Genomic DNA, 25106 nt, shown 5'->3' on the forward strand with positions numbered 1-25106 from the left:
GAGACCCAGAAAGCCGCCGCTCTCCTGGAGCTAACGTTCAGGATTAGGAGGGCGGAGACACACTAAGCCTGAAACAGACAGCGAGGAGGATTCTGGGCAATGAGCAAGGCTGGAAGTCAGTAAGCCGGCGAGACGGGGTTTACTGCGGAGGCGCTGCAGAACAGGAAGCCTGGGTCTCAGAGCCGAGGCCCAAATGACGGAGGAGTAACCTGCATGTACCGCACTGGGAGGGGAGCTGAAGACAGAAGCAGCTGCCAGTGCAAAGGCCCTGGGGCAAGCAGCAGCTGAAGTGCAGGCTGGGGCACACACTGTGGGTCCCAGGGACTCTGGGTAGAAGCCTGGGCTTTGCTCCCAGCGTCCCGAGACCAGCCCCAGCAGTGACCCACACGCCGCATGTGGAAGACGGCTTATATGAAAGAGCACGGTGGGAGCAGAGAGACAGCAGCAGCAGCCAGAGTCTGCCGGTGGTGCTGGCCTGGATGGGGAAGGTGGCCCTGGGGGCCGGTGTCAGGAGGGTGAAGCCCAGTGGGCCAAGGCTGGCCCCCTTCGGGCAGACTGAGGCAGGTCCTCAGGAAGAACGGGATTTACCCAGCAGGCGCAGGAGAGCCGTTCTCGCAGGCCGAGGAACAATACTCCCTTTAAAGGAAAGTGCCACTGGAGACACGACCATCAGAAAGAGCAGGTGCCCAGCGGGAAACCAAACCCATCAGCGCTCAAGGGAGACACGGGCCTGAGAGCAAAGGCTGGGTGAGTTACCGTCAGCAGAGGGTTTGGGGGACTGGAAAGAAGCGGTCTGGGACACCGGAGAGTCCTGTGCACCCACGCCACCCCTCCCCCGCATACCAGCAGGCGGGAACCACCACGCTTGGCATTTCAGGAAACAGCCCAGACGCCCGGCAGCGGCAGAACACGGGACACACAGCAAGGATTTCCGCTCACGAACGCAGGCTTTACCGAGGGCACGCGACCGCCCTAGAACTCGGAGCCTCCGGGGGACAGTATAAAGAAACAAACAGCGACAAACCGTCACCCTGAGCAGAAAAGGCGTCACAGAGAGTGCGTGGATCATGCTACTTACGTAAAATCCGGAGAAGCCTCACTCACACGGCGCATTGTCTGGAGATGATACGTATGTGGGAAGAGTCTTCCAGAACCCAGCGAAGTGGCAGCTCCCACATGTTCCGGAGAGTGAGCACCCCCGGGGGTCGCCAGGAGTCGAGGCTCCCAGGGGCCCGGGGGCGCGGGGACAGCCGCGTACTCGGGCCCAGCGGCCGCGTTCGGGGCTCTACGGTGCTGGCGTTCCCTACAGCGGCGTAAACACACACGTGCTTCCGTGCGTGCGGCGGGTTTCCGACGTTTGTTTTCAAGGAAGCAGTGAATCGCAGCTGGGGGTGCAGGCGGCTCCCGGGGCCGAAGACGGGCAGCCGGGAAGGGAGCCGGCCGGTGGCGAGACGGTCCGAGGGGGCCTTCCCGAGGGGCATGAGCGACAGCAGGTGCGCTCGCTCTCAGGGAGGACTCACCGCGGGAGCCGATCCCCGCGGCCCCTCTGGATCCCCGCTTTGGGGTCTCCCTTTGGGGAGACCTGCACCGTCTCTAGGTAGTGAGGCCGACCCGGCGACCGGCAGCTCGGCCCTTCAGGAGCTCATGGTACACAGAGCCCTTCTGTCTGTGTAAACCCAGTACTTCTGGGGAAAGCAGCTCGATCCCCGTGTTAGAGACACCTGCGCCTCGCGGAAGCCGGACACTTGGGAGCGCCAGCGATTTCCCTGTTAGGAGCATTTTTGTCTCGGAAAATCTCTAAAGTGTGAATATGCCTGATGACATTCTGGTCACAGCGGAGGAGGAAGTAATTCCTGGATGGAAAGAGAAGAGCCTTCCTCCCCCGCGGCCGCTTCCTGCGGCGAGCCCGTGCCGGCGGGTGCAGGTGTCGCTCGCGGGGGCAGTCGCGGAGGCCCCTGGCAGGCCCCGGTGTGGGGGCTTCCCCGGCTTGGGATGGGGCCTGGACGCGCCCTCCCGGCAGAAAGGAGAGGAGTCACTTCCCAGCTGTTCGGTGGCAGGACAAAATGCGAAATTTAAACCATTGGATAGTTCTGGAAGCAAAAGAACAGGTGGTAAATGGCTTCTGAGACAGATGGTACTTTTTAATAGTTGTGTTCGACCGCCAGCCGCTCTATGAGCGGCCGTAACGATCACTCATATTTTACCTTTTTCACTTGAATGCTTGCCAAGTGTGGGCCAAGTTTTAAAACGAGCGACCATCGGTCTTAAAAACATCAGAATCCATTCCTGTGTTTCCTCAGCTCCGGGCCGTGCCAGAGCCTGCGGCATGGTGACCCCCAGGGGGCGGGGGACAGAGGCGGCGGGCAGGCCGGCAGGTGCGAGCCCCGGTGGCCCGCAGAGCTGTCCCCCACTGTGCACCGCAGGCTCCCCCGAAGCTCCCGTCTCCTCAGAACGGAGAGGAGCTACGGTTCCAGATCCGCCTTTCTCCGAACGCTTCCTTCTTCCCCCGGAGCTCTGACATCTAACGGAGCCGCTGCATCAGCGTGCAAGCCCGCCGGCAGACGGCGGACAGGAGGACAGAGCGGACAGGAGGACAGGAGGAAAGGACTCTCCTGGCGCTCCAGCCGCGGGCACAGGCCCTCAGGGGGTGGCCCTCGCTGCCAGCACAGGGCAGGGACGCGGCATCTCCAGGCCCGGCCCCGCCCGCCTCCCCTCCCGTCTACGTCACCCCGACTCAGGAGCAGGGATGCGACCAACGCTGGCGGAGGCAGAGATGGTGGGAATGACAGACGGGTCGTGCAGGACGGAGACGGGCCTCGGCGAGACGCCGAAGGAAGCAGAGGGAAGCAGCACGGCCCGGGCCCGGAGCGGGCTGGGGGTGGGGACAGGCAGACGCGGCCCCACCGCACAGGACCTACAGGCCAGGGAAGGGGACGGACAGAGGCCCGCGGCCTGCGTGGTCCCAGCAAGGACAGCAAGGACCGGCGTCACGTGTGCCCGCAGCGCCCTGGAGGGAAGAGCCCGATTCACGACAGGCGCAGACCAGCTCGTGGGGTTCTTCGGGTACCGGGTCCTATTCGAGAAGCTAAATTAGGCTGAAGGCATGTAATTAAGTGCGAGTCTCCCGGCTGACCTCCTTTCCCGCGATACGCCTGCCTCCTCCGGGGTCCTTCTGCTGCTGGATCGCGGACGCTCCCCAGCGAGCGGATCTGTGCACCGGCACAGCTTTCCACACCTCGCTAAGGGGAGTTCTGCAATCTAAACCGGGGCTTCTGGACAGAAGCACTACTAACATCTTGGGCCACGTGATTCTGCATCGCGGGGGCCGTCCCGGGCACTGTGGGAGAGTGGCTGTCTCCCCAGCCTCTGCCCGCCGGATCCCAGTAGGATCCCCCAACTTAGGACAACCAAAAAAATGCCTTCCGCCGTCACCAGCCGTCTGCCCCGGGTGAGAAGCAGAGAGTTGCTCCCCGCAGGGTCTCGAAGCTTCACGGGCTCTCAGGACCAAGCAGGGGCATAAATAAATGAGTCTAGTCCTTCACCGAATTTGTGAATTCTCTGAACAAAAACGAGATTATTCACCCGTAGATAAATTAAAATTCACATGCTTTTGTAAAATCAATTTCAATATGGAGCACACTTCACAGACGGGTGCGTTTTGTGCGTTTTTCTTGGTCTGTGAAATCGGCTTCGCGGGGACACGGTTCTGTCTCAGCCCCGCCAGCCCTCCGCCCCATCCGGCCCCCTCAGGTGCCTGTTTTGCCGGGTGGCAGGAATTCCCCAGCTTCGAGAACACTCATCACCCTCGAAACTCCGGGACCTCAATGAGTCTCATTCTATGGAGCCACTGACCGCGGTTCGCACGAGCTCTGAGGGACAGACCGTCGGCTCAGGCTCCACCGAGCCGCGGTTCTCAGAAAGTTCTCAAGGAAATTCTGGAAATGGCTCATCACGGGCACGGCCAGTCTCACCAGATGTGCTCTGCCGATGTCCAGCGGACACTGCCAGGGGCAGACTGCAAGGTGGCCCAATCTCCCAAAGGACCCACTTAGCAGGGACACTCCGGGTCGGACCACAGACGCTGCTGTTGGCAGACGTGGGCACAGAGCTCGGATGGAGGCTGCCCCCAGGCTGGGGTCGTGGGTCTAGACCAGGCACTGCCTCCTCCTTTTTTTCGATTGTCACTGGGTCCCTCTGCTGCAGTGCTCAGTTTTCGAATCAACAGCATAGGGGCCGTTCTAGAAGCTGCCCTGGAGTACCCCCTTTCCTTCTTCCCGAGGGCACACTACAGTGGTTAGCTGCAAGACCGACCATGTTGACACACTCGTCCTCCAACTGAACGCACATCGCAGCAAATTTGATCATAGCACCTTATAAAATGCAAACACAGAGAGACACCTAATTATTATGTCACTTTATAAATCATACGAGGTATGGAAAGTGAAGCCACCCCTGGGGTACACGGGTTTGGGTTCCCTCTAAGATTAATTTTCTCGGAAAACAGTAAGTCATCCTTAATAAATGCCAATGGACTGATGGATTTTAACGGAAATCTTGACGCAGCTGTAAATTATGTTGCACATGAGAGATTATTCATGTGTTTTATTCATTTCCCCATCACACCCTAAATGCATGTTCACTAACAGCTTGAAATAGAAATAAGATTTTGTTCTTGAGAATACAATGTTCTACTGGCCGACTCATTTATCAAGCCAATAGAGAAATACGGACGCCAAAGACCGCATCTGATTTTCCAGAACAATGTCAGCAACCCAAAACAGGAAAAGAACAAAACTGGGCTATTCCTTTCTCCCATGAACTTGGATGTGTGCGCATGTGTCTCACAATCTGGTGATGCTTCCTGTTACCAATAACCTAGTGACTGAGGACATCAATGGTAACATTAGAATTCTAGCACCTGATTAATACTAGAACCCATGGAACTTCCATTCAGGTCTTTAGCATCACAAGCAAACCTAACACACAAGCAGCAGTTCCAGCTCTCTGGGTCTGAGCACCTACCGAAGGCTCATTCCAAGTCTACGTTGCTTTTGCTACACTTAAGGGAAGGACCTAAGCTCACGTTCACGGGTGGCTTGGACACACGGTGTGCGGTCACCATTAACAGACACACACCTACATCTGTGAACATACACACGGACAACAGAGTCGCCATCAGGGCAGGACCGAGGGCCCTCCCTCTCTCTGCTGAGCCCCCAAACACGCATCATGGCACCATTCGGGCTCCAAGGCGTCTGCCAGCCCCACGTCCGTCCTGGAGGCTTCCCAGAAGAGCACACACGTGCATTAAGGAAGCCGAGGACCTCTGTGGCCACCCACGCCCCTCACAGTCAGCCACGTGTCTGGGCTTCCCGAGGTCCCTGCCTCATGTTCAGAACGAGGCAACCAGCAAGCCCGGGGGTGGGGTGTGACTTAGTGAGTCCCAGCATTGCACTTTTTTGTGTTTTACTAACTTAGATGCTCAGCCCTTTGCTGGCGTGCTGCCTTTGCTTCCTTCTGAGCTCCACGTAGGGAAACCGCACACCTCTGGGTGTCTTGACTCTCACTGACTACATTATTCCCCCTAAACACTTAGCAAAGGGAAGCCTCGCTTCTCTGAATAGAAACTTCAAACTTGGTCTCACGGCAGGAAACAGCCAGTCTGACGTAGCAAGACCTTCCCCAGTGGGGTGGAGGAGCATGAAGAGGGGCGGAACCTGGGTGACCCCCCACCCGGCATGTCCTCCCCAGGGAGCCCCTCGGCACGTGAATCCAGGCACAAAGCCAGAGGCAGGCTGGCTCCTGCCTTGTCCCCCACACGGTGAGCTCTGAACCAGCTCCAGGCTTTGACTTTGAGAGCCCACGCTCTGTGCTTACCGGAGAAGGGGGTGGTCCTCAGGGGTATCTTGATGGGCGCCAAGGTCAGGAAGTGGCAGGGCTGCACGCTGGAGGGGGACGGGCCCCCAAGTCCCTCTGGGTCCACGGACACCACGGCAGCCGTGGCGGTGATGGCAATGCCGGGGGCGCTGCCGACAGGCTTCAGGCTGTTGTGACAACCACCTGCAGAAGAGGGACAGGGAGGTCAGCCCGGGGTCACCCGGGGAGGCGCCATCCACGACGCAGCATATCCTCACCCAGAAAACAAGGGCAGCGCTGACCCATTTCTTGGAAACCCGTGCCGTGTGCCAATACCCCAGAAATACCCAGGCTGAGTTCTCAATCTGTCCAGATGCTATTGTGCAGAGCACATGCACACCGCTGTGACGTTCGGTGAGTCACAAGGCTTAGTTAGCGGGGGACACACGTGCCTTACCCCCGGCGGCGGGGGACACGTGGTATCTGTGTAACCAGGGATGGTGGTGACAAGCACGCCGTGTCTCGGAGCAGCGAAGGGAGGGGGAGGGCAAGACAGGACACAGGCGGGCGGGAGATGGGCTCGAGGAGAAGGCGGCGGGGGTCGGGGGGGACACAGCCCGGGTCGGGGTCGGGGGTTCTCCAGAGCCCAGGAGGCTCCGCTGATCCTCGACGACGCGGCCGCCACATGCCCGGTCCCTGCAGGAAGAACCTCGACGCCGCATCAGCCTGGGCGGCCCCTTGTGAGGAGCCGGGCCCCAAGCCTGCATTCCGGCTGGTCTTTCCTGGCAGAACTGGAAACACTTGAAACGTTGCTTCTGTCTCTGCCTTTTCTGTAAAGTTGTGATTTAAAAGGACTCTTTGGTCCCTAAATAATTGTAGTTTCTAAGAAATAGTCTGTAACTACCAGCTTACACAGATGGTGCAAGGTCTGGAAAGCAATCTGGAAATGTGTCTTAAAAATGTTAATATAGGGGCGCCTGGGTGGCTTGGTGGGTTAAAGCCTCTGCCTTCGGCTCAGGCCATGGTCCCTGGGTCCTGGGATCGAGCCCCGCATCGGGCTCTCTGCTCAGCGGGGAGTGTGCTTCCTCCTCTCTCTCTGCCTGCTTCTCTGCCTACTTGTGATCTTCGTCTGTCAAATAAATAAAATCTTTTAAAAAAATGTTAATATAGTTTACAGCTTTCGATCTAATGTATCCCTTCCTAGAATTCGCCCACATGCCCAATGCCTTCAGATAAAGGTTTGTGGCGAGAGACTGGAAAAAGCAGCAAAGGGCAGATACTTGTACTAACAGTGGTCCAGCCAGCGAGACGCTGAGCAGCCAGTAGAACCGCACAAGGAAGAACACCCAGTGCCACAGGGGACAGCTCACGGTGTGTTCAGAAAACAAAGCAACTTACAAAATCATTTCTATTTCTACACCACATAGCCATTCAGTCAACAATGCTTTATTGGGTTGACGAGGTGTCCACCATGTTCCAGCTGAGGGACAGAGCCGTGACCCGAGCAGAGGGAAGGCCTTCCTGCAGGGACCACACCTCCCAAGGGGGGGAGGACACATGGCGTATACTTCCCTCGTTTATTTGTTTTGTGTTATAGGTTGATGGGCACAACGCAGAAAAGTAAAGCAAGGAAGAAAAAGGACTGGGAATTGGTAGGTGGGCTTCATCTTTACACGTCAGGAAGGTCTGCCCTGGGAAGAGGGGTCACCGCTGACAGCCTGCAGGAGGCGAGAGTGAAGAGCTGGCCGGGGAGGGGTGGGGAAGTGCAAAGGGTCTGGGGCAGGCGCCAGCCCAGTGTGTTCCAGAAGCTGCAAGGCGGTGGCGGTCAGGGAGGTGGAGCGGAGGGCAGGGATGAGGAAGTGTGCGTGTGGGGAAGGGGGCGACTGACCTTGCAGGCACACAGAGGCCTGCAGCTGCCAGGAGGGGTGGGGTGCAGGGGCGGGGAAGCTCTGCCGTCATCTCAAGTCGCACCCTGCCTGCTTTGCTGGCGACAGACAGGAAGGGGGCAGCTGGGTCGTGGCTACGCTCAGCCAGATTCTGTCCGTCTGCCTTTGCTTGTCTTTCCACAGTATTCAAATTCCCTTTGATGGGCATATACAAATTTAAAAAATGTAACTTAATTTTTATAGAGTCAGTTCCTGCGTACAGAAAAGTGGAGCAGAAAGTGCAGAGAGTTGGCACGTACGCCGCCACCCCCCACCCCCACCCCGCCCCCCACCATGCTTACAGCCCCCATCAGTGCCAGCGAGTACCTGTTACGACGGATGACCCAAAACTGATACACTGTTGCTAACCGAAGCCCCTGGCAGACAGCAATGTTTGTGGTTGTGTTGCGCATTTCTGATCTTTGCCAAAGCCAGACGGTCATGCGTTCCCATCACAGAGCAGAACACAGAAGAGCACCGCTGTCCTAAAATCCCGTGTCCTGCCTGTTCATCCCCCGCCCCCACGGCCGCACCCCACAACCACAGACCTTTTTATTATCTCTACAGTTTGCCCTTTCCAGGATGTCGTATAATTGGAATCAGACATCCATTAAGTAGACTTTCCAGACGGGCTTCTTCCACTCAGCAATGTGTGACTGAAGTCTCTGACTTTTCGTGGCAAGAGAAGTCCTTTCCTTTTATCACCGAGTAGAATTCCGTCCTCTGGAGAGGCCCCCGTTCACTTACGCACTCAGCTACTGCGGGACATCCTGCTTGCTTCCAAGTTTTTGCAATTATGAATAAAACAGCTATAAACATGTGTGTGCATGTTTTTGTTTGGACGCAAGTTCTCTATTTGGGTAAATACTGAGGAATGTGCCTGCTGGATCATATGGAGAGACAACATTCAGCTTTGTAAGAAAGCGCCAGACTGTCTCTCCAAGTGGCTGTACCATGTTGTATCCCCGGCAGCCAGGAACGAGTGCTCCTGACGCTCCTCGTCCTTGCCAGCCTTTGGGGTCAGTGTTCGGAGTCTGACCGTTCTGACAGGTGTGTAGGAGCCCGACCTTGTTGTCACATACACATTTGTGGTCAGAAAAAAAGCCCCACTGTTCTAAATATATTATCGTACTTGATAACAAAAACCTATTATAGAAAAGTCATAGAATGGAGTGACTCACTGTGTACAAATGTCCCTGTGGACCCCCCAGCCAAACACGGCTCATTTTTTTGTCATGCAGCAAACCCCAGTTTCCTGGGGGCGTGGTGTGACTGCCCTGGTGTCCCATCAGACTGCAGGATCAGCTCTTTTTTGGAGATGTTATGAAATAAGCACTTCCCTGACCATTAAATGGCTTACCCAGTCCAATTATTAACCGGAGCCCGGCATTCCAGGCAATTCAGCTGCCACACAAATTTGCCACATTCACTACTATCCCCCTTCCTAACAGGTGCTGCCTCCTATTATAAATAAACATGATGTAAACAACAGTTTGCAAAAACATTCATTTCTGCATTTGTTGTTCTGGGACAGACGTTCAGGGTCAAAGCAGTGTGAGTATTTTTGGGTGCACCTGTGTCAGTTTAATGAGGTAATTTTGTGAAAGCCAGCACACCATTAGAGCCCTCTACAATTTCTTATTAAGCCTGGCTTCTCTCCCTCAGGATCCACACATTCATATGATCTCTCCGAGGGCGTGTTCACTGGGGTGCAGCCATCAGTCTGCGCTGTTTAGAGACAGACCCACGGGGGAGACACACCACAAAGTTCCATGACCTCAGTGACATGCTGCTTGTTGGATTTGTCTAATAGCCCCGACCTACTGTTCAAACTGAGGATGACCTTTTAGAAACGAATGACAAAGTCATTACTGGTGTTTTAAAAGAAGCAGAAACCAAGGCAAGTGCATTTCATAGATGGACGTATAGGGACATGTTTATTATCATGCGATTTTGTTGTCAAAAATAATATGTCACTTGCTGATTTCAACTCTACTATGAAGCTATAATCACAACACAGTGCGGTACTGGCACCGAAACAGACAAATCAGGCCACAGAACAGAATCAAGAGCCCAGAAATAAATGCAACCATGTTTGGCCAAGTAACGCTTCACAAGGGAGTGAAGACCACTCACGGAGAAAAAACAGTCTTAAGCGGCACTGGGATAACTGGAGGAATGAAACTGGACCCTCGTCTAACGCCACTCACAGAAATTAACTCAAAATGGATTAAGGACTGAAACATAAGACCTGAAACCACAATGCTAGGAGAAGACCTGGGAACAAAGTTCCCTGATGTGGGTCGTAGTGATGACTTTTTTTGAAATTACACCTACAGCATAAGAACAAGAACAAAACTGACAAGCGGGACCACATCTGACCAAAGAGCTTCTGCACAACAAGCTGAAAAGGAAACCCACAGAATGGGAGAAATGGACATCGGCACACCATATATCCCATAAAGGGTTAATATCCAAAATACATAAAGAACGCCCACAGCTCAATAGCAAAAACACAAATAATGCAATCTAAAAATGGGGAAGGAGCCTCAGTAGAAGCTTCTCCACAGAAGATGTGGGAAAGATGGGGGCAAACCGGCGGTCCTCTCCACTCCTCATCAGCGAAATGCAAATCAAAACCAAGATGAGGGGTCTCCCCACACCTGTGAGAAGGGCCGTCTCCCCAAAGATGAGATGACAGATGCTGGCGAGGATGTGGAGGCAACGGAGCCCTCGCGGACGGCTAAAACGGGTGCAGCCACGGAGCGCAGCTCGGAAGACCCACCAGAACGTTAACCACAGGCCGAGCACGTGGCCCAGCAATTCCGCTCCTGGGAATATATCCACAGGGAATGAAAACACTAACTCAAGAGTCTACACGCACAGGCACACAGCCCGAGTCACAACAGCCAAGTCGTGGAGAGCACGGTGTCCCTCGAGGGATGAACGGATGAAGAACATGTGTGTGAGCACAGGGACACCACTCAGCTCTGGAGCTCGGGAGGTCATACCGTCTCTGACAACGCGGGCGGGCTCCGAAGGCATTATTCTAAGTGAGGTGGGTCAGACAGAGAAAGACAAACGCCATGTGATTTCGCCAAGATGTGGAATCTTAAAAGAAAAAAAAATACAATAAAAACAAAACTCCCGATTCATGGAAAGAGATCATCCCTGTGGCTCCCAGAGGCAGAGGGGCTGTGAGGAGGGGGCGTGGGGGAAGGGGAGGAGGCGTCAAGGGGAACATATTCAGGTGTAGAGACGGTGCTGAGGACGTCACTGACAGCAGGACACCTGGGGCGGACGCTGCCCAAGGATGCAGAGGAGCGTGGTTAGAAGAAAAATCCTGAGTGCTCTCATCACACCAAGAAAAACATTTTTTCCTTTTTTCTTTACTCTGTATCATCTCTATACGAGTAGATGGATGCCGGCCGGCCCGACCACAGAGACTGTTTCAGAAGGGACGTAAATCCAGCCAACATGCCGCCCACCTTATGCTTATGCAGTAACGGACGTCAGTTACTGCTCAATAAAACCAGGAAAAAATAATGAGCCAGCTGCAACGGAAAACAGATAAGTATACCTTATCTACCTATTAAAAAAAAAAAAAAAGCCTGGAAAGATAGTTTTTAACCTGCTTGAATTCATCTGGTTACATACAAAAAGGCAGTGCTCCCATTAGTTCACAAAGCTACCCGAACATGGGTCAAGTCGGAACGCTGCTGAACAGCCACGAAATGAGGCTCCTAACTGCTGGACGAGATGGAAGGTGTCCTGGTCTTCTTGCGGCCACGTTTCCGCCAGGATCCAGGCCACAGCGGGGCCAACCCAGAGCCCGGTGTGGGAGCGGAGGCTTGCACCCAGGCCCCGCACCCCGAGAGCACACAAGAGCCCCGACGCGCATGTGCAAGTGTGCAAATGAGCAGGATGCCCTGCGGGGGCCCGTACTGCAGACGAGCGCACAGTAATAAAATTAGGGGAGCCCAGCTTGGGAAGGAAGCTGTTGGCTACCTCGTGTGCCCCCTGTGTGCCACCTCGGCCAGGCATTTCCCCAGCCACCTGCCCAACTGCCCAGCTTGGGACTGGAGACGACATGAAAGGAGACACCCGTGCAAACAGAGAAGCTCTGCCCGCGGACGCCAGCCAGCAGGTGCACAGAGCCCGAGAGAGCCTGGGGACGCCATCTGCTCCCCCGAGGGGTGGCTCTGGAGCCAAGTCTTGCAAGATGAGCAGGCACTCAATAAATTGTGTCGACTGATAATAATTATCATAGCTTGCTTTCCCCCAAGGACTGCAGAGAACCCCTTAGCTGAGTAAATAAACAGTGAGATAAGAGGTCCAGCCAAAAAACCTGCTAAGCCAGCTAAGCGATAAGCCAGGAATGCTGTCCCATAAGGATCACTTATAAAAAATCAATGTTTTAAGCAAGACCGTAACTAACCGTGAGCTTCCCCTGAAGACCGGCCGAGGAGAGCGTGCGGCCGGCAGCGGGGGGAGCCTTGCCCCGGGTTCTGTCTTCTCAGGGCTCCCATGGTCTACCTCCTTGCAAAAGAGCTCTGTTTGCGTGTCTTATTCTGAGTGATCCCTCCCGCAGCCCTGCGGAAAAGAGCGTCCACTGTCTTCTGCGGCCAGAGACAGTGGGGCTCAGTGCAGCTTCCTGCACTTCACAAAGGCCCTGGAGCATCAGGGCCAAACTCCAGGGTCAGGTGTGTCTGACTCGATCCCCTGCAAGGCGGGCGCTGGTGCCCCACCGTCTGGACGTGTGCTGCCTCCCGTCTGAGACACCGGGTGGATGGCTGGAGGCCTTCCTCCTCTACTCGCTGAGCCCACAGGGGGCCTGTGGTTCCGGCCCTGAGGCTGGCCCGTTTCACCTCCACGGCCTCGGTGATCCCGGGGCGGGCAGGCTCTGGCGGCAGCCCGTGCTCACGCGCGCACGCCTACCGGACCCTTCCAAAGCCAGCAGCTGGTTTGCTTTCTCCAGATTCAATGAGGAAACGAGAGGAAGGCCAGTGGCCAAGGGAATGGGGACAGTGGGACAGTCGGGGACTCTAGAAACACCCAGCACTGGTGCAGGCTCCAGGTGGGGACGGCGCTGTCTGTCCTGGCTCCAGGGTCTCCTGCTCCCCACGCCGGCCGTGCTCTCCGCCTGGAGGAGGCCCTCAGCCACCTCGGAGGACAGGCGGTGCTGGAGGGGACGCAGCCCTGGCCTCTGGCCTCTGCCCCCCCGTCCCCTGCAGAGGGGCGCGCAGCCTCCCAGGGCTGCTCTGAGGTCAGGGCATCACCAAATCCCAAGCTGGGGAGGCAAACCAGCAGCAGGTTGCGGAGCAGATACGGGCATCTTCTCAGAAGGCCGCGCTCACCTTCGCCTCAGTGGGAGCGCGCCCCTCGGGAGGCGAAGAGCCACAGGTGTCAGGACGGCAGCGGGGGACGCGTGAGCCACAGGGCGGCCGCGAGGCTTCTGCAGGGAGGGAAACCCCTACGATGACGCCAGCTGCCCCCTTCTCCGTGCTGAGGCACATACTCAAAAAATAAACAATCATTAGTTTATTATGTCTACTTAGCAAATGATTTCAGCTCCCGTAGAAATCCTTCAGGCGATATATCTACCAACTGGTAATTATTTCTGCAAAACTGACTGTTTGATCAGAGCCGTGACTTCAGGCACGCGGTGTGTGAGGGCGACCTTCTCAGAGGCGAGTCTGGGCCTGCGGCGGGCAGTCCGGAGGGCCGCGGGGCTCGGCGTCTGGAGTCCAGGTCCCGGCTCCCTTCCTGACCCCGAGAGCCCGGACACTCTGGTCCCAGCCGCGAGGACGTCCTCCCAGCAAGTCGGTGACGGCCCTTGCGTCTTCACGTGCTGAGCTTTTCCCAAGGAGTGACATCAGAGCCGGTCGCATTTTTCTCCTTGTATGGACACTTAGCAGCGGTGGTGACTGTGGAAATGACCGAGTGTCCATCCATAGCCGTGGAGCCCCCTTCTGCAAAGTTATTTTGTGTAACTCTAGGTGGACTCAGGGTCTTGGGGTCGTGCCCACAGCGGTGGGTACAGCCTGTGAGGACCCAATGGGGCTGCTCGGAGCCCTGTACCTCAGGACTGACGATCCCTCCAGGTCACTGACCCCAGACCGTTTGACGGACTGTGGCCATGCTTCCTGGTTCTTGGCCCTGAAGGGGCCTCCAGCCAGGATTAACTCAGCTCCTTCTCCTCACAGCCAGGGGACCCTCAAGGGCTCCCCCCAGGGAGCTGAAGAGCAAACGGTGTGTCTCTAGCAGGGACAGCTGACAACAGGAGCTCAGAAAGGTCACTGGACCCCGCCAGGACAACGTGGATGAGGCCCGCACCACCGTGGGACGGAAGCCCAAGTACCTCGGCACGGAGTCACTTTCTGGGGACGGCGCGCACGGGACAGGAGCATGGCGTGGGCTCTCGTGCCTCCGCGCTGTAGACCGCAGGAGTCTGCGGACGCAGGAGTTATTCAACGCTAAGACGGTGGCCAGTTCACTTCTCTCTGTGCATCAGCTTAGAAATACTGATCTGTTTTCTTTTAATGATTTCGTGTAACTTGGTACACAATCATTTGAATATTCATTTTATTAAAACTAGAGATTAATTATACTACCCCAAAGAACAAACTGCCGCTAATACGGGATAATCCAAACGTCCTGATGGCTGTAATAAACCAAGGCCGGGAGGGAAGGGCGGACAGAGCCGGGGAGCAATTTTCTTCGTCAAGAAACAACGGACCGACCGACAGCAGCTTCCACCGAGCGCCGTGAGCCCGGCCTTCTGCTCTGGGCCAGCACCTTCCATGGCAGCCGCTCCCGCTCTGGAATCCCAGCGCCACCACGGGAAGGGGCGGCACGTATGGCAGACCAGGCGGGGGGGGGGGGGGGACAGACCCTGAGGTGGGGGGACAGCTGGTCGAGCTGAGCCCGGGGGCCGGCTCGGCACTGTCCCTTGACTCCACTAGACTCACTTTCCATCAGAACATCCAGGACCTGCCCACCACCACACACACTTAGAAACTCCTGGGGGCGGGACTGTACCCACAGGACACGTCCAGATATTGTGTATGCAGTTGGTGCTTAACAGATGCATGCCCGTCGAGCGGCTCCTAGACAACACTCACCCTCTGAAGGACTCATTCCAGAACGGGCTTAGTGGGTTCCGTGGGTCCACAAGGACTTCTGAGTTCACTCCTGAGTGCGGCTCGCTCCTGAGCGCATCCGGGACGCCTGCCCCACAGCTCCCCTCCCCCGAGTGCGCATGGCGGTGCCTAAAGGGAGGGCCTTTCTCTCTGGAATACAGTGGCCCCAGGGAAAGATTACCATTTGTCTTAAAATAAATCCATTTACACTTCCAACAGGAAGCTGGAGGTTCTGCTGACCTTGATGCGGGACAGAAGCTTATTTGTTGGCACAACAAAAGTTGTGCGGCGGTTCCTTAAGGCGTTAACAAAACTGCGCTGTTGATCGTAAGCGCAGCTGTTTCCAAGCCCCTCGTGATGCGCGCACACGTGATTTACACTCACCTCTTACCTGACTCGTGACGCCCCCCGCAGTAATGAAGCACAGGAAATTACTCTCCGCCCGCGTCTCCCTCTTCGGAGACACATTTAGACAGCGATGCCATCAACCAGCTGACAATTTTTAGGCATTTTCCTGCTTTGCCGTGCCTATCTTCATTATGAAATTAAGATGATTGAATGCCTCATAATGGAGACACCAAATACGCCTTTCCCTTCACCACCTGCCGGAGTGGTTCTGTCCCCTCACGTCCCCAGGTAACCGCACGCGTCTGTTCCCTCGCAAGAAGGTTCAGGACGGTGGCTGGGGCGTTCGCGGATGACGTCATGGTAACCATGTCTGCACTGAGGACCTTATTCCTTGAAACCCAAGTGCTTCTCCCCAAAACAGCCTCCCGGGACCACCGTTCTTACTGGGGTTTCCCACCACTCCCTGATGACGATGCACCGTCCTTGAGAATAAATTTTAAGAAAGAAATTTTCAGAGAAAGCATTCTCATCATGGGGAGCTGCTGCTCAAAGATGCTCTCCCGAGCCCACGCGGGGGGGATGGCAAGACACGGTGCCCTTGTCCGTCCTGGGAGAACTGCTGCCCTCTGTGCGGCCGGCCTGAGTGTTCGGAAAGCCGGCATCGGGAGAGACAGGGGTGAAGGCAGCCCTGCTCACGCCGGACCGGCTGGCCCGCAGGCTCCCCACCGGCTGATCCCCGAGGACAAAGGGGACTTAAAAGCAGCAGGCCCACTACCGAGATCAGAAAGAAACAAAGGAGGCTTGGGACCATTTCTGAGGCCCCGCTCCTGAATCCTGAGGACTGTCTGAGGCAAAGCGAGCCTGCCCCAGAGCCTCCACAAGCCTGCCAAGCGCGGGGCGCGGGGGGGCAGCTATGTGGCCGGGAGGGTAGCTGGGCCTCCTCACACAAGAGGGCAGCTTTCTGCCTCCCGCCAACAAGACCAGGGTCCCCCGCGGCCAAGTGTGCGCACGCTTGCCGAGCACCGACCCCGTGCGGCCCGCGGGCGACTCCCTTGGTGAGAGTTTCTCCATGTAAGAGCCAGCCTGTGTCCTTAGATGCACAAGACCACACACCTGTCCTCTCTATGGTTACAATGTGGGGAATCAGTCACCGGTTTGCCTGGGTGTCCCTGGAGAGGCACCTGTGACAGGAAGTGGCCAGGCGGGGGCAAGCCTAGCCACCGAGGCAGCGAGTCAGGCTACCCTGGGCCTTAACTTGTTCCTTTCCCCAACATCAAGGAAAGAGTTTTGCTGCCCCGGAATCCAAGTAAACCCTGGGGCCCTTCCTCTTACATCCCCAAACTCAGTAAATCCCAAGCTCATTTATGAAACTTGTTGTGTGATCAGTGAGAACTGTTTAACTCTTATCTGAGCCTGCAACAGTGTCTCTACACCTCTTTCTCATGTTATCAAAAGCAAAAATCTATGGCCAACAGTCACTATCTTCGAAGTTTCTCTTGCAAATCGTAAAACTCCATTTTTTGCATTCCAAATTGCATTTGATCTTCCTTCTACTGAATCAGGAGGCATTTTTGGGGTGTCCCTTATGAGCAAGGTCTTGCAGAAATGCATCCGAAGGATGCCCTTCCCCCCCACACACACTGCAGAAGGAAATCTGCTATGCAGGCTCATCGCTCCAACATGAAGAATGCATGCAAATAGGCTAATTAGATCCGAAGAGATTCAAGGTTCATTTCCAATTAAAAAAATCCACTGTATTGAAGATAATGTTACCTGAAATGAATACTTATTTTCCTTAAATGAGTGAATAATGTATTGTTTAGGTAAAAGGCATTTATATTAATGTAGCAAGGAACCAGGATTTTGCAACTTCCTAAATAAAACTCAGGACCACCAGGTCATTATCACAAGAAGAAACAAGTACTGGTCACTGGAGAACACTCAGATATTTATTCTTTCCAAAAGCAAATCTGACTCGAAGCTCTTGAGGCTTACCCTCCAGGGAGCTCTGTTCACACAAACCCTCTCGAGCCTCCATCCTTAACTCCTATTAGTGACTTGGTCTGCTTTTCCTTGAAAAGAAAACCAGGTTTGCATTAATCTCATGGTCCAAACACCTGGTCTGCCCCTTATTAGAAACTTCAGTATCTAAAAGTAAATATTGTCCAAGACAAATGAAAACCCACGCTTCTGCAAAGCCACTTGGAAAGAACTGACCCAACCCCCGTCTCTTGGAGTACACAGAAGAGTTAGATACTCAGGTCTAAACGCTTGAAAGTTTCTCAGAATTCTAATTGAAATCACATTGACATGAAGTCAACAGATATAACAATGATCACAGGGAATTTTAGAAACAAGCATCAATTTTAGGAATCCTGGTGCAGTTTTCCTGTTGTTTGTTTTAATTTGCAGTGTCGGTACAACCGATAAGCAGAAGGGAAGTGAGTCTTCATTACAGAAACCAGTGAAAATATCCTTGGGTGTTGTACCAGAAAGACTGGGTCTCCCTATCTGAAAAGTTTCCACCAAGGGTATTTTAATCTATGCATACAAAAAGTGACACACTAAAATATTAACAAAATCAGCTAGAATGTAAGACCTACAGAAGCCAACCTTTTAACCTGTTTGGTTTACCATCTATCCCCCAGAGCACGGTAGGTGGTAGGTGCTTAATCCATCCTTGTGGTATTGATCCTTGTCTAATATTTCCAAGCACTCGTTAGAGGCAAGACACGTTGCTAGGCCGTAGAGACCCAGCAGTAAACAAAACGGGCTTTTTGCTCTCGAAGAACTCACTTCTCACCTGCACGATGCTGACACTGAATGTTTAAAGGAAGAAAACCACGGTCAGGCAAGCTAAATATTTAACTTTTATCAAAAACATTCTGTCTCATAAGTTCATTCCTTATAAGTCTTGAACCTAACTTTTGATTGAAAAACAGTGCTCGTGATTTTGTACTTCAAGAGAAATCTATGACACTCTGCCTGGCTATCCAACCACGAGGGTACCCAATGTGAGAAAAAAAAAAAGTACTCTATTGGAGGAACAGATATTACACAATTACAGACGTAAGTGGATATGGGCCACTGAGTTGGCTGGTCTTCTCAGTCGGAGAGTTTGAGCTGACTTATATCCCCAACAGTGTGATGAGTTAGTATTCTAACTAAAGGACTCTCCTGTCACTGGAAAGGACAGTCCTGATAAACTCCGCTTTGGAATGCTTTCCTAAAGTTGCCAATAGTAGAAGTGGTCTCCAAAGATTGCATCTCTCCTCACTACCAGGAATAATTAAGCCTCAGGTCTACAATGGCAGATGGGAAGGGTAGAATACCATGTGGCATTCTTGGAGGCTGGTTTATGGTTAGATGGGATGGTGGAGTCTAGGAGTTTAGAATTGGGCAGGAGTTGTATATTCGTTGGGGACTGATCTCATCCTGGGTTAGTGGCACCCCTTATTTTTGCAGAAGTAAGTATAAAACCTCTTTGGGGTGCCTGAGTGGTTCAGTGGGTTAAGCCTCTGCCTTCAGCTCAGGTCACGGTCTCAGAGTCCTGGGATCAAGCCCCATATTGGGCTCTCTGTGCGGGGTGGGGGGGGGCTGCTTCCCTCTCTCTCTGCCTGCCTCTCTGCCTACTAGTGATCTCTCTCTCTCTCTCTCTCTCTCTGTCAAATAAATAAATAAAATCTTAAAAAAAATAAAACCTCTTTAGAGGAAAGCACAACAAAGTCAGGACCACTGCCATTCTACATATTATAACAAAGCAATAACGTCATGATTAAAGTACACCAAATCAAATGAGAAGCAAATCACCATGGGTGACGCCCATCAAAAATAACAAGCAACTAATCTGGATCCTCAAAGACCAACAATATTGGAATTTCATACATTGAATAAAAAATAATTGTGTGTACCATGTTCTCAAGAGGATCAAGGATGAAGACACTGTATGCAATGAAGCAGATTTTAAAAAAGAAGCCAATGGGATTTCTAAATATTAAATTATAAATGATTAAATAAAACACGTGGTAGAAAGCTAAAACAGAATATTAGAGACCAATGAAGAGAGACTTAGCAACTGGAAAATACACCCGAGGAAATTGCCCAGAGCACGGCATAAAGAGCAAAGAGATAAATAGCATGAAAGGAAAGGTAAAAAATTTAAAGTAATAAAGCTGAGAATATTTCTTATCAACATTTCAGAAGAAACAGAAGGACAGCATTTGAAGGATGTCCCAGAAATGATGAAAGATGCAAAGCCTCAGAAGCATAACATTCAGTGAGTTATGAATTTTTAAGAGCACCACAGCTAGGCACATTGTGATGAAATTGTAAATCCTAAAGTCAGACAAAAATCTTAAAAACTCCAGAGATGAAAGATAGATCCCCTACATGGAACACCATCAAAATAATGGAAAACTTGGCAGAAATAAATAGATCCCATAAATTCCTGGAATAGTAGTTGTAAAGGTTTGAGGAAAGAATTGCCATCAGCCAGAAAACCCACCCTTCAAAAATGGAGGAAAACTAGTAGTTTTTTCAGATAGGCAAAAGCAAGAGATTTTACTACTTGCTGACCTTCACTTTAAAAAAGTTCTTGGGATTTAACAAAAAAGAAAAATGATCCTGGAAGGATTGTCTTAGGAAAGTCAAATAGGTAATGAGTATGAAGAGCAATAATAACAATAAATGTGCTTTAAAAAAAAACTGATTAATGAACAACATAAGCACCTAACTTGGAAAAAGTAGGTAGAAAAGGACGGTCAGTATTAAATTATGACAATGCCCTTATGTTATTTAGGACAATAATGGCAAGACAATATTCAACTTTGGACTTTTTAAGTTAACTGTTGATGGCATAAATATAAGAGAATTTTTAAATAATAGAGGGGCACATGGATGGCTCAGTTGGCTGAGTGTACAATTCTTGATTCCAGCTCAGGTTGTGATCTCAGGGTCATGAGACTGAGCCCTACATTGGGCTCTGTGCCCAGTGGGGTCTGCTTGGGATTCTCTCTCACTCTTGCTCTGTTCCTCCTCCCACTCTCTCTCCCTCTCCCTAAATAAATAAATAAAACTTTTTAAAAGAGTATTTTTAAATAATAGAAATAGAGTGTATAAATTCCAAACAATAGCAGAAAATGGAATATTTAAATAAAAAATTAAATTCATAGCAAATAAAGGTAAGCTCTGAGAAGGGAAGAACTAGGAACATAGTGATGCCGACCTAGGACGGGAACGCAAAGTCCGGAGAGACAAATACCAAGACAGAGGTAAACCGACCAACTGAGCAGTTAACAATGGGTTGCTAATTGGAAAAGAATCCACCTATTCAATGTTTAAAGAAGGTACACTTAAACTGAAAGGATTCGCAGAAGGGCTGAGAGCAAAGCTACGGAAAAAGACATAGGCGCGCAGAAGGGAAGAGTGCCGGTGTAGTACACCCCTGTGAGACAGCTAATGAGCGAGAACGCTGTACGAACAAAGCCCTGGGTGGGGAGGAAGTGACCACATTATCAGTAAAAATGTAAAATTCACCATAAAAATAGAATAACTCGAAATATGAATAAGCCTAATGAAATAGTGCCAAAATTTATGGGAGTAGTAGAATTGGGGAATCTACCACCACAGTACTAGATCTGATCCTATGTTTCTCAAATAGTTTCAAGAGGAAAATCCTATAAACAACGTAATTATCAAGCTTACTCAAATGCACACGTAAGGAACCTTGTGTCCACCATTAACCAAAGCACATTCTGATCCATCTTGACATAGGTATTAGGCCATAAAGAAAATCTCAGCGAGGTTCAAAAGAATCATTGTTATATAGGCCACACATCTGACCACAAGTTATTTAAATTATAAATGATTAACAGAAAGAAAAGGACAAAACTTATAAATGATAAAATTAATTAAACAGATATATCCTAAAAATCTATGAGACATAAAATTACAATAAAAATGCAAAATCTATAAAAGTGAATGACAAAATGGCTTACAAATTTATGGAAAGCAGTGAAAGTGATATGTAGAGAGAAATGTGTGGCTTTAAATCTTCTATTAAAAAAGAAGACAAAATTAATGTGCAAATATGTAACTTAAGGATTTACAAAAAGAAAAAACCTGAACGAATCCAAAGAAAATGAAAGAAGCTAGAGGTAAAATCAGAAATAAATGAGTATAAAAATAGCTATAGAAAGTATTTTTAAAGGGCAAAATTTGTTTCTTTGAAGTTCGAATAAAATGGACAAATCTCTAGTGAAGTTGAACAGGTAAACTGTTTTTTAAATAAAGAGGTATAAATGGGAATATTACATGTTTAAAAAGACAAAACTATTAGTATAGTATATTAAAACAATAAGTAAATATCATAAACTATTGTATGCCAAAAACAATTTGAAAATGTAAATGCAAGTATGATTTCTAGGAAAAATGTCTATAACCCATTGATCCTTACAGAAATAAGCAGCAGAAAGCAGGAACAGTCATAAGGCAAATAAATACATTAAATCAGGTGCTTAAAATCTTTCCAAAATGAAAAAAATAGGATCTTATATTTAACTGGCAAGCCCTAAATACTGTTTTTTTAAGGAGCATCTCATTCTAATGTAAAACCCTCCCGAAGAATTGAAAAAGAGGGTCCTCTTCTCAGTTTATTCTATGAACACGATACAGCATCCACACTAAACCAGGTGAGCAAAGTGGAAGAAAAGAAAGAGCGAATCAGGAGAAAAAACCAAGCACCCGAAACAAGGGGTAACAACACCACAGCCGTCGTATAGAAAGGCAATTCACAGCGAAGAACTCGGGTTTATCCAAGGATTGCCAGTGATTTAACATTATTAATCTTTTTACTAGCATACGCTACAATAACAAATTAAAATGAAAAAACTGTGATTATCTTAATAGAAAAAATTGAAAAAAATTTACCTCTCAATTATGATAACAAGCAATAACCACTAGCAAAGTAGGAACAGCAGGAACTTATCCTAAGTCCCATAACGGGTAATTAATCAAAGCCGCACCACACATCAGTGTTAATGGGAAGGATTAAAAGACCCCCTTCTAAATGTGGATGGCCCAGAGTGTCTGCGTCATTGCTGCGTTAGTCAGTGCATTCAAGTCCTAGACAGCAAAGGCAAAAATAAAATTTTTAAAAGTGGAATTAAAAAGCATGAGAGTGGAAGGAAGAAACAGATCCTTTTCCTAATGATCAATACTTGTGTGGCTCTCGCAAAGCAATCCTGTGTCCTCTAAAGCAAGTGAAAGGTGGTGACAACTTGGCTCGAGAGGCCTTTACGAAGTCTGGGGACTTAGGAAAAAGTGATGCTAAATGCCTAAAAAAAACTTGTATGCACAGCGAAGATGTGGAAATAGTGTTCCCTGTGCATTTATGTGAAGTAAACTCTGATTTGTCATCTGGATTTTGAAAAAAAAATTATTAAAGGTAACATTTCCTAATGTATAGGATAGAGATATGCATATTAAAATATTAAGTCGGAGTAGAATGCAAAACGGTAGCTACACTATTGCGGCAACATAGTAGTTGCTTGGAAATCCATCCTGCGGCCTCCAGTGACTTTTTTTCTTTCCTTCTACATTTTGGAGTTTCCAAATTCTGCACACCTAACAGATATGGATAATTCTCCCATTGGGAAAAGTGAAATGTGCTCAAATGAAAGGCAAACCATTTGTGCATATAAATTATACACGCTTATTACCTTTTAAGTATTCTAGATGTAGGATAGAATTGGTGCCTTAACTATTTTTATAAGATCATAGACATAGAAAGGTCACATTTGAATTCAAGTTGTTTGTGGAATGGGCATCGGGCAAATTTATTTAAAATGCTGTCTTCACACTTTATTGACTAGCTGTTCTATAAAACATCCTGAGGAAAGGCTCTTTCACGTCTCTTCCGATGTGCTTGGTTCTTATCTTCCTGTGCTGCCCTGTCCCACACGGGGGACGTTAGCCACACGAGGACACCAGGCACTGGCTGGTCTGCACTGAGGTGTGCTACGCATGTAAAATACAATACAAAAAATATCAAGACAATGTACAAGAAGGAGGAGGAGGAAGAGGAGGAGGAGGAGAAAAATATCCCATTTATAAAATTTTATACCAATTACATGTTGAAATGACAGTGTTCTGCATAGGTGAGGCTAAATAAAATTAAGTAAAATTAATTCCACCGCTTTCATTATACTTCATTAAATTATGAGTACCAGAACATTTAAAATTCTCTAAGTGGTCCACAGTATGTTTCCAAAAGAGAATAGCGTTTTATAATAGGTACTAGCAACTGGAAAGTTCTCCTGAGAAGAAAGTGGGGAATGAGCACATCTAATTTGGATTTTAGCGTCCACGCTTACCACGGAATGCTGAAACTCCCCTCATTATCTTCTGAATGGCTCAGCACCAATACGGTGATTCAGAATCAAATCTGTGACCTACAACTCTCCTCTTTCCACAGAGTATTTCATGACTTTGTGGCATGTCCCCATACACTCAAGGACAAAAAATCACGGTTGTGTGAAAAGATAGGAGTTTGTTGGTTAGTTTGTTCATCGTCTAGGCAGCCTGTGAACTCTTGTTGATCGCCGAATACTATTCCAGTGGTTCTGGGGGCACAACCAATTTTCCTAGAAATGGAGCCTTGAAGTACAGTCAAGATACAGAGAAAATATAAAGTGATCAGGAGGGACAGCTGGTTCACTAGATCTCCAAGAAGGCGCTGCCACCGCCGTGTCTGGAGAGAAGCCGCCGGGACAGCACCAGCCTCCAAGATGCGATGGGGCTGTGAGCATTTTATGGATTGCTGACACGTCACAGTAATGTGCTGAATTCTGGAAATAGTCCCACTTTACACAGAGAAATAGTGTCCCTAAGGTGGTACCATAAGCAAGCTGCAGAGTCATTTTAAGCTCAGGCCACCTGCCCTCTGTAATGTCACTTCTCCAAAGCACACTTTCAAGTCACTCATTAGAGGATGACATCGGATGAGTGTCGTTCCTGCGCCGGCATTTCTCTGGCTTCCTGCAGAAGGCGCAACTCGCAGTGCTTCTTGGACAACCTCCCGCACACCCCCAGCAGTTTTCTCTGGGGCTGGAGGGACGGGTGAGCATCCTGGCAGGCGCGCAGCAGACCCTGAATTGCTCACGCCAGCCTCAAGTCCCTTGAGGGCTTCCCGTTTCCCGAAAGAATCAAACACACTCACATCTTCCACTAAAATACCCGGTTTCCCTTCAAACTCAGGCAGCCCTGCTTGTGCTCTCGCTGCAGAAATCCCCGGGCCCTGGGCAGCCAGCGGGAGAGCTGAGGCCAAAGGGTGGACGGCTGGGCCTCGCGGCCTTGTTTCTGAGGAAGCCGGGCTGAGTCCAGAGGGCAGTGATGAGCCCCGCCTCACCCATGCTCGCCCCGCCTCACCCATGCTCGCCCCGCCTCACCCATGCTCGCCCCGCCTCACCCATCCCCAGTCCTGGCGGGGGCGGATCTGACCGCTGCGGGGGAGGGCTCTGTGGGGACACCACTGTCAGGAAGATGTGCCACCCCCTGTGCCGTCCCCCAAGGATCCACGGGCTATGTGTCCAAGGAGAACGAGAAAGAGACACCTGTCTGAGGCAGAGGCCCCGGCCTGGGGCACCGCTGCTTCCCCAGACAGGGCGAGGGCTGGGGTACGGAGCGCCACCGGCACACAGTCGCTTCTCTGTGACCCAGGTGGACACAGCTCCGTGGTCGGGTCCTGCCCGTCGTGCACAGTAGATGCACGGCCCCAGCGGCCGAGAATAGTCTCCTCTTCAATAGCACGAAGGAGAAAGCATTTTCTTGCATTTTA

At 50.9% G+C, this 25106-nt stretch overlaps 1 protein-coding gene across 1 annotated transcript in view; it reads right to left on the minus strand.

Annotated features, from left to right (window-relative positions):
- TCERG1L (transcription elongation regulator 1 like) overlaps nt 1–25106 on the minus strand; it is a 175160-nt gene that overhangs the window by 128527 nt on the left and 21527 nt on the right. Inside the window, exon 4 of the mRNA XM_082717821.1 lies at nt 5878–6060. Coding sequence (XP_082573947.1) covers nt 5878–6060 — 183 coding nt within the window. The remainder of the gene's footprint in view (nt 1–5877; nt 6061–25106) is intronic.

This window comes from Mustela nivalis, assembly GCF_964662115.1.
Source record: "Mustela nivalis genome assembly, chromosome: 2".
NCBI lineage: Eukaryota > Metazoa > Chordata > Mammalia > Carnivora > Mustelidae > Mustela > Mustela nivalis.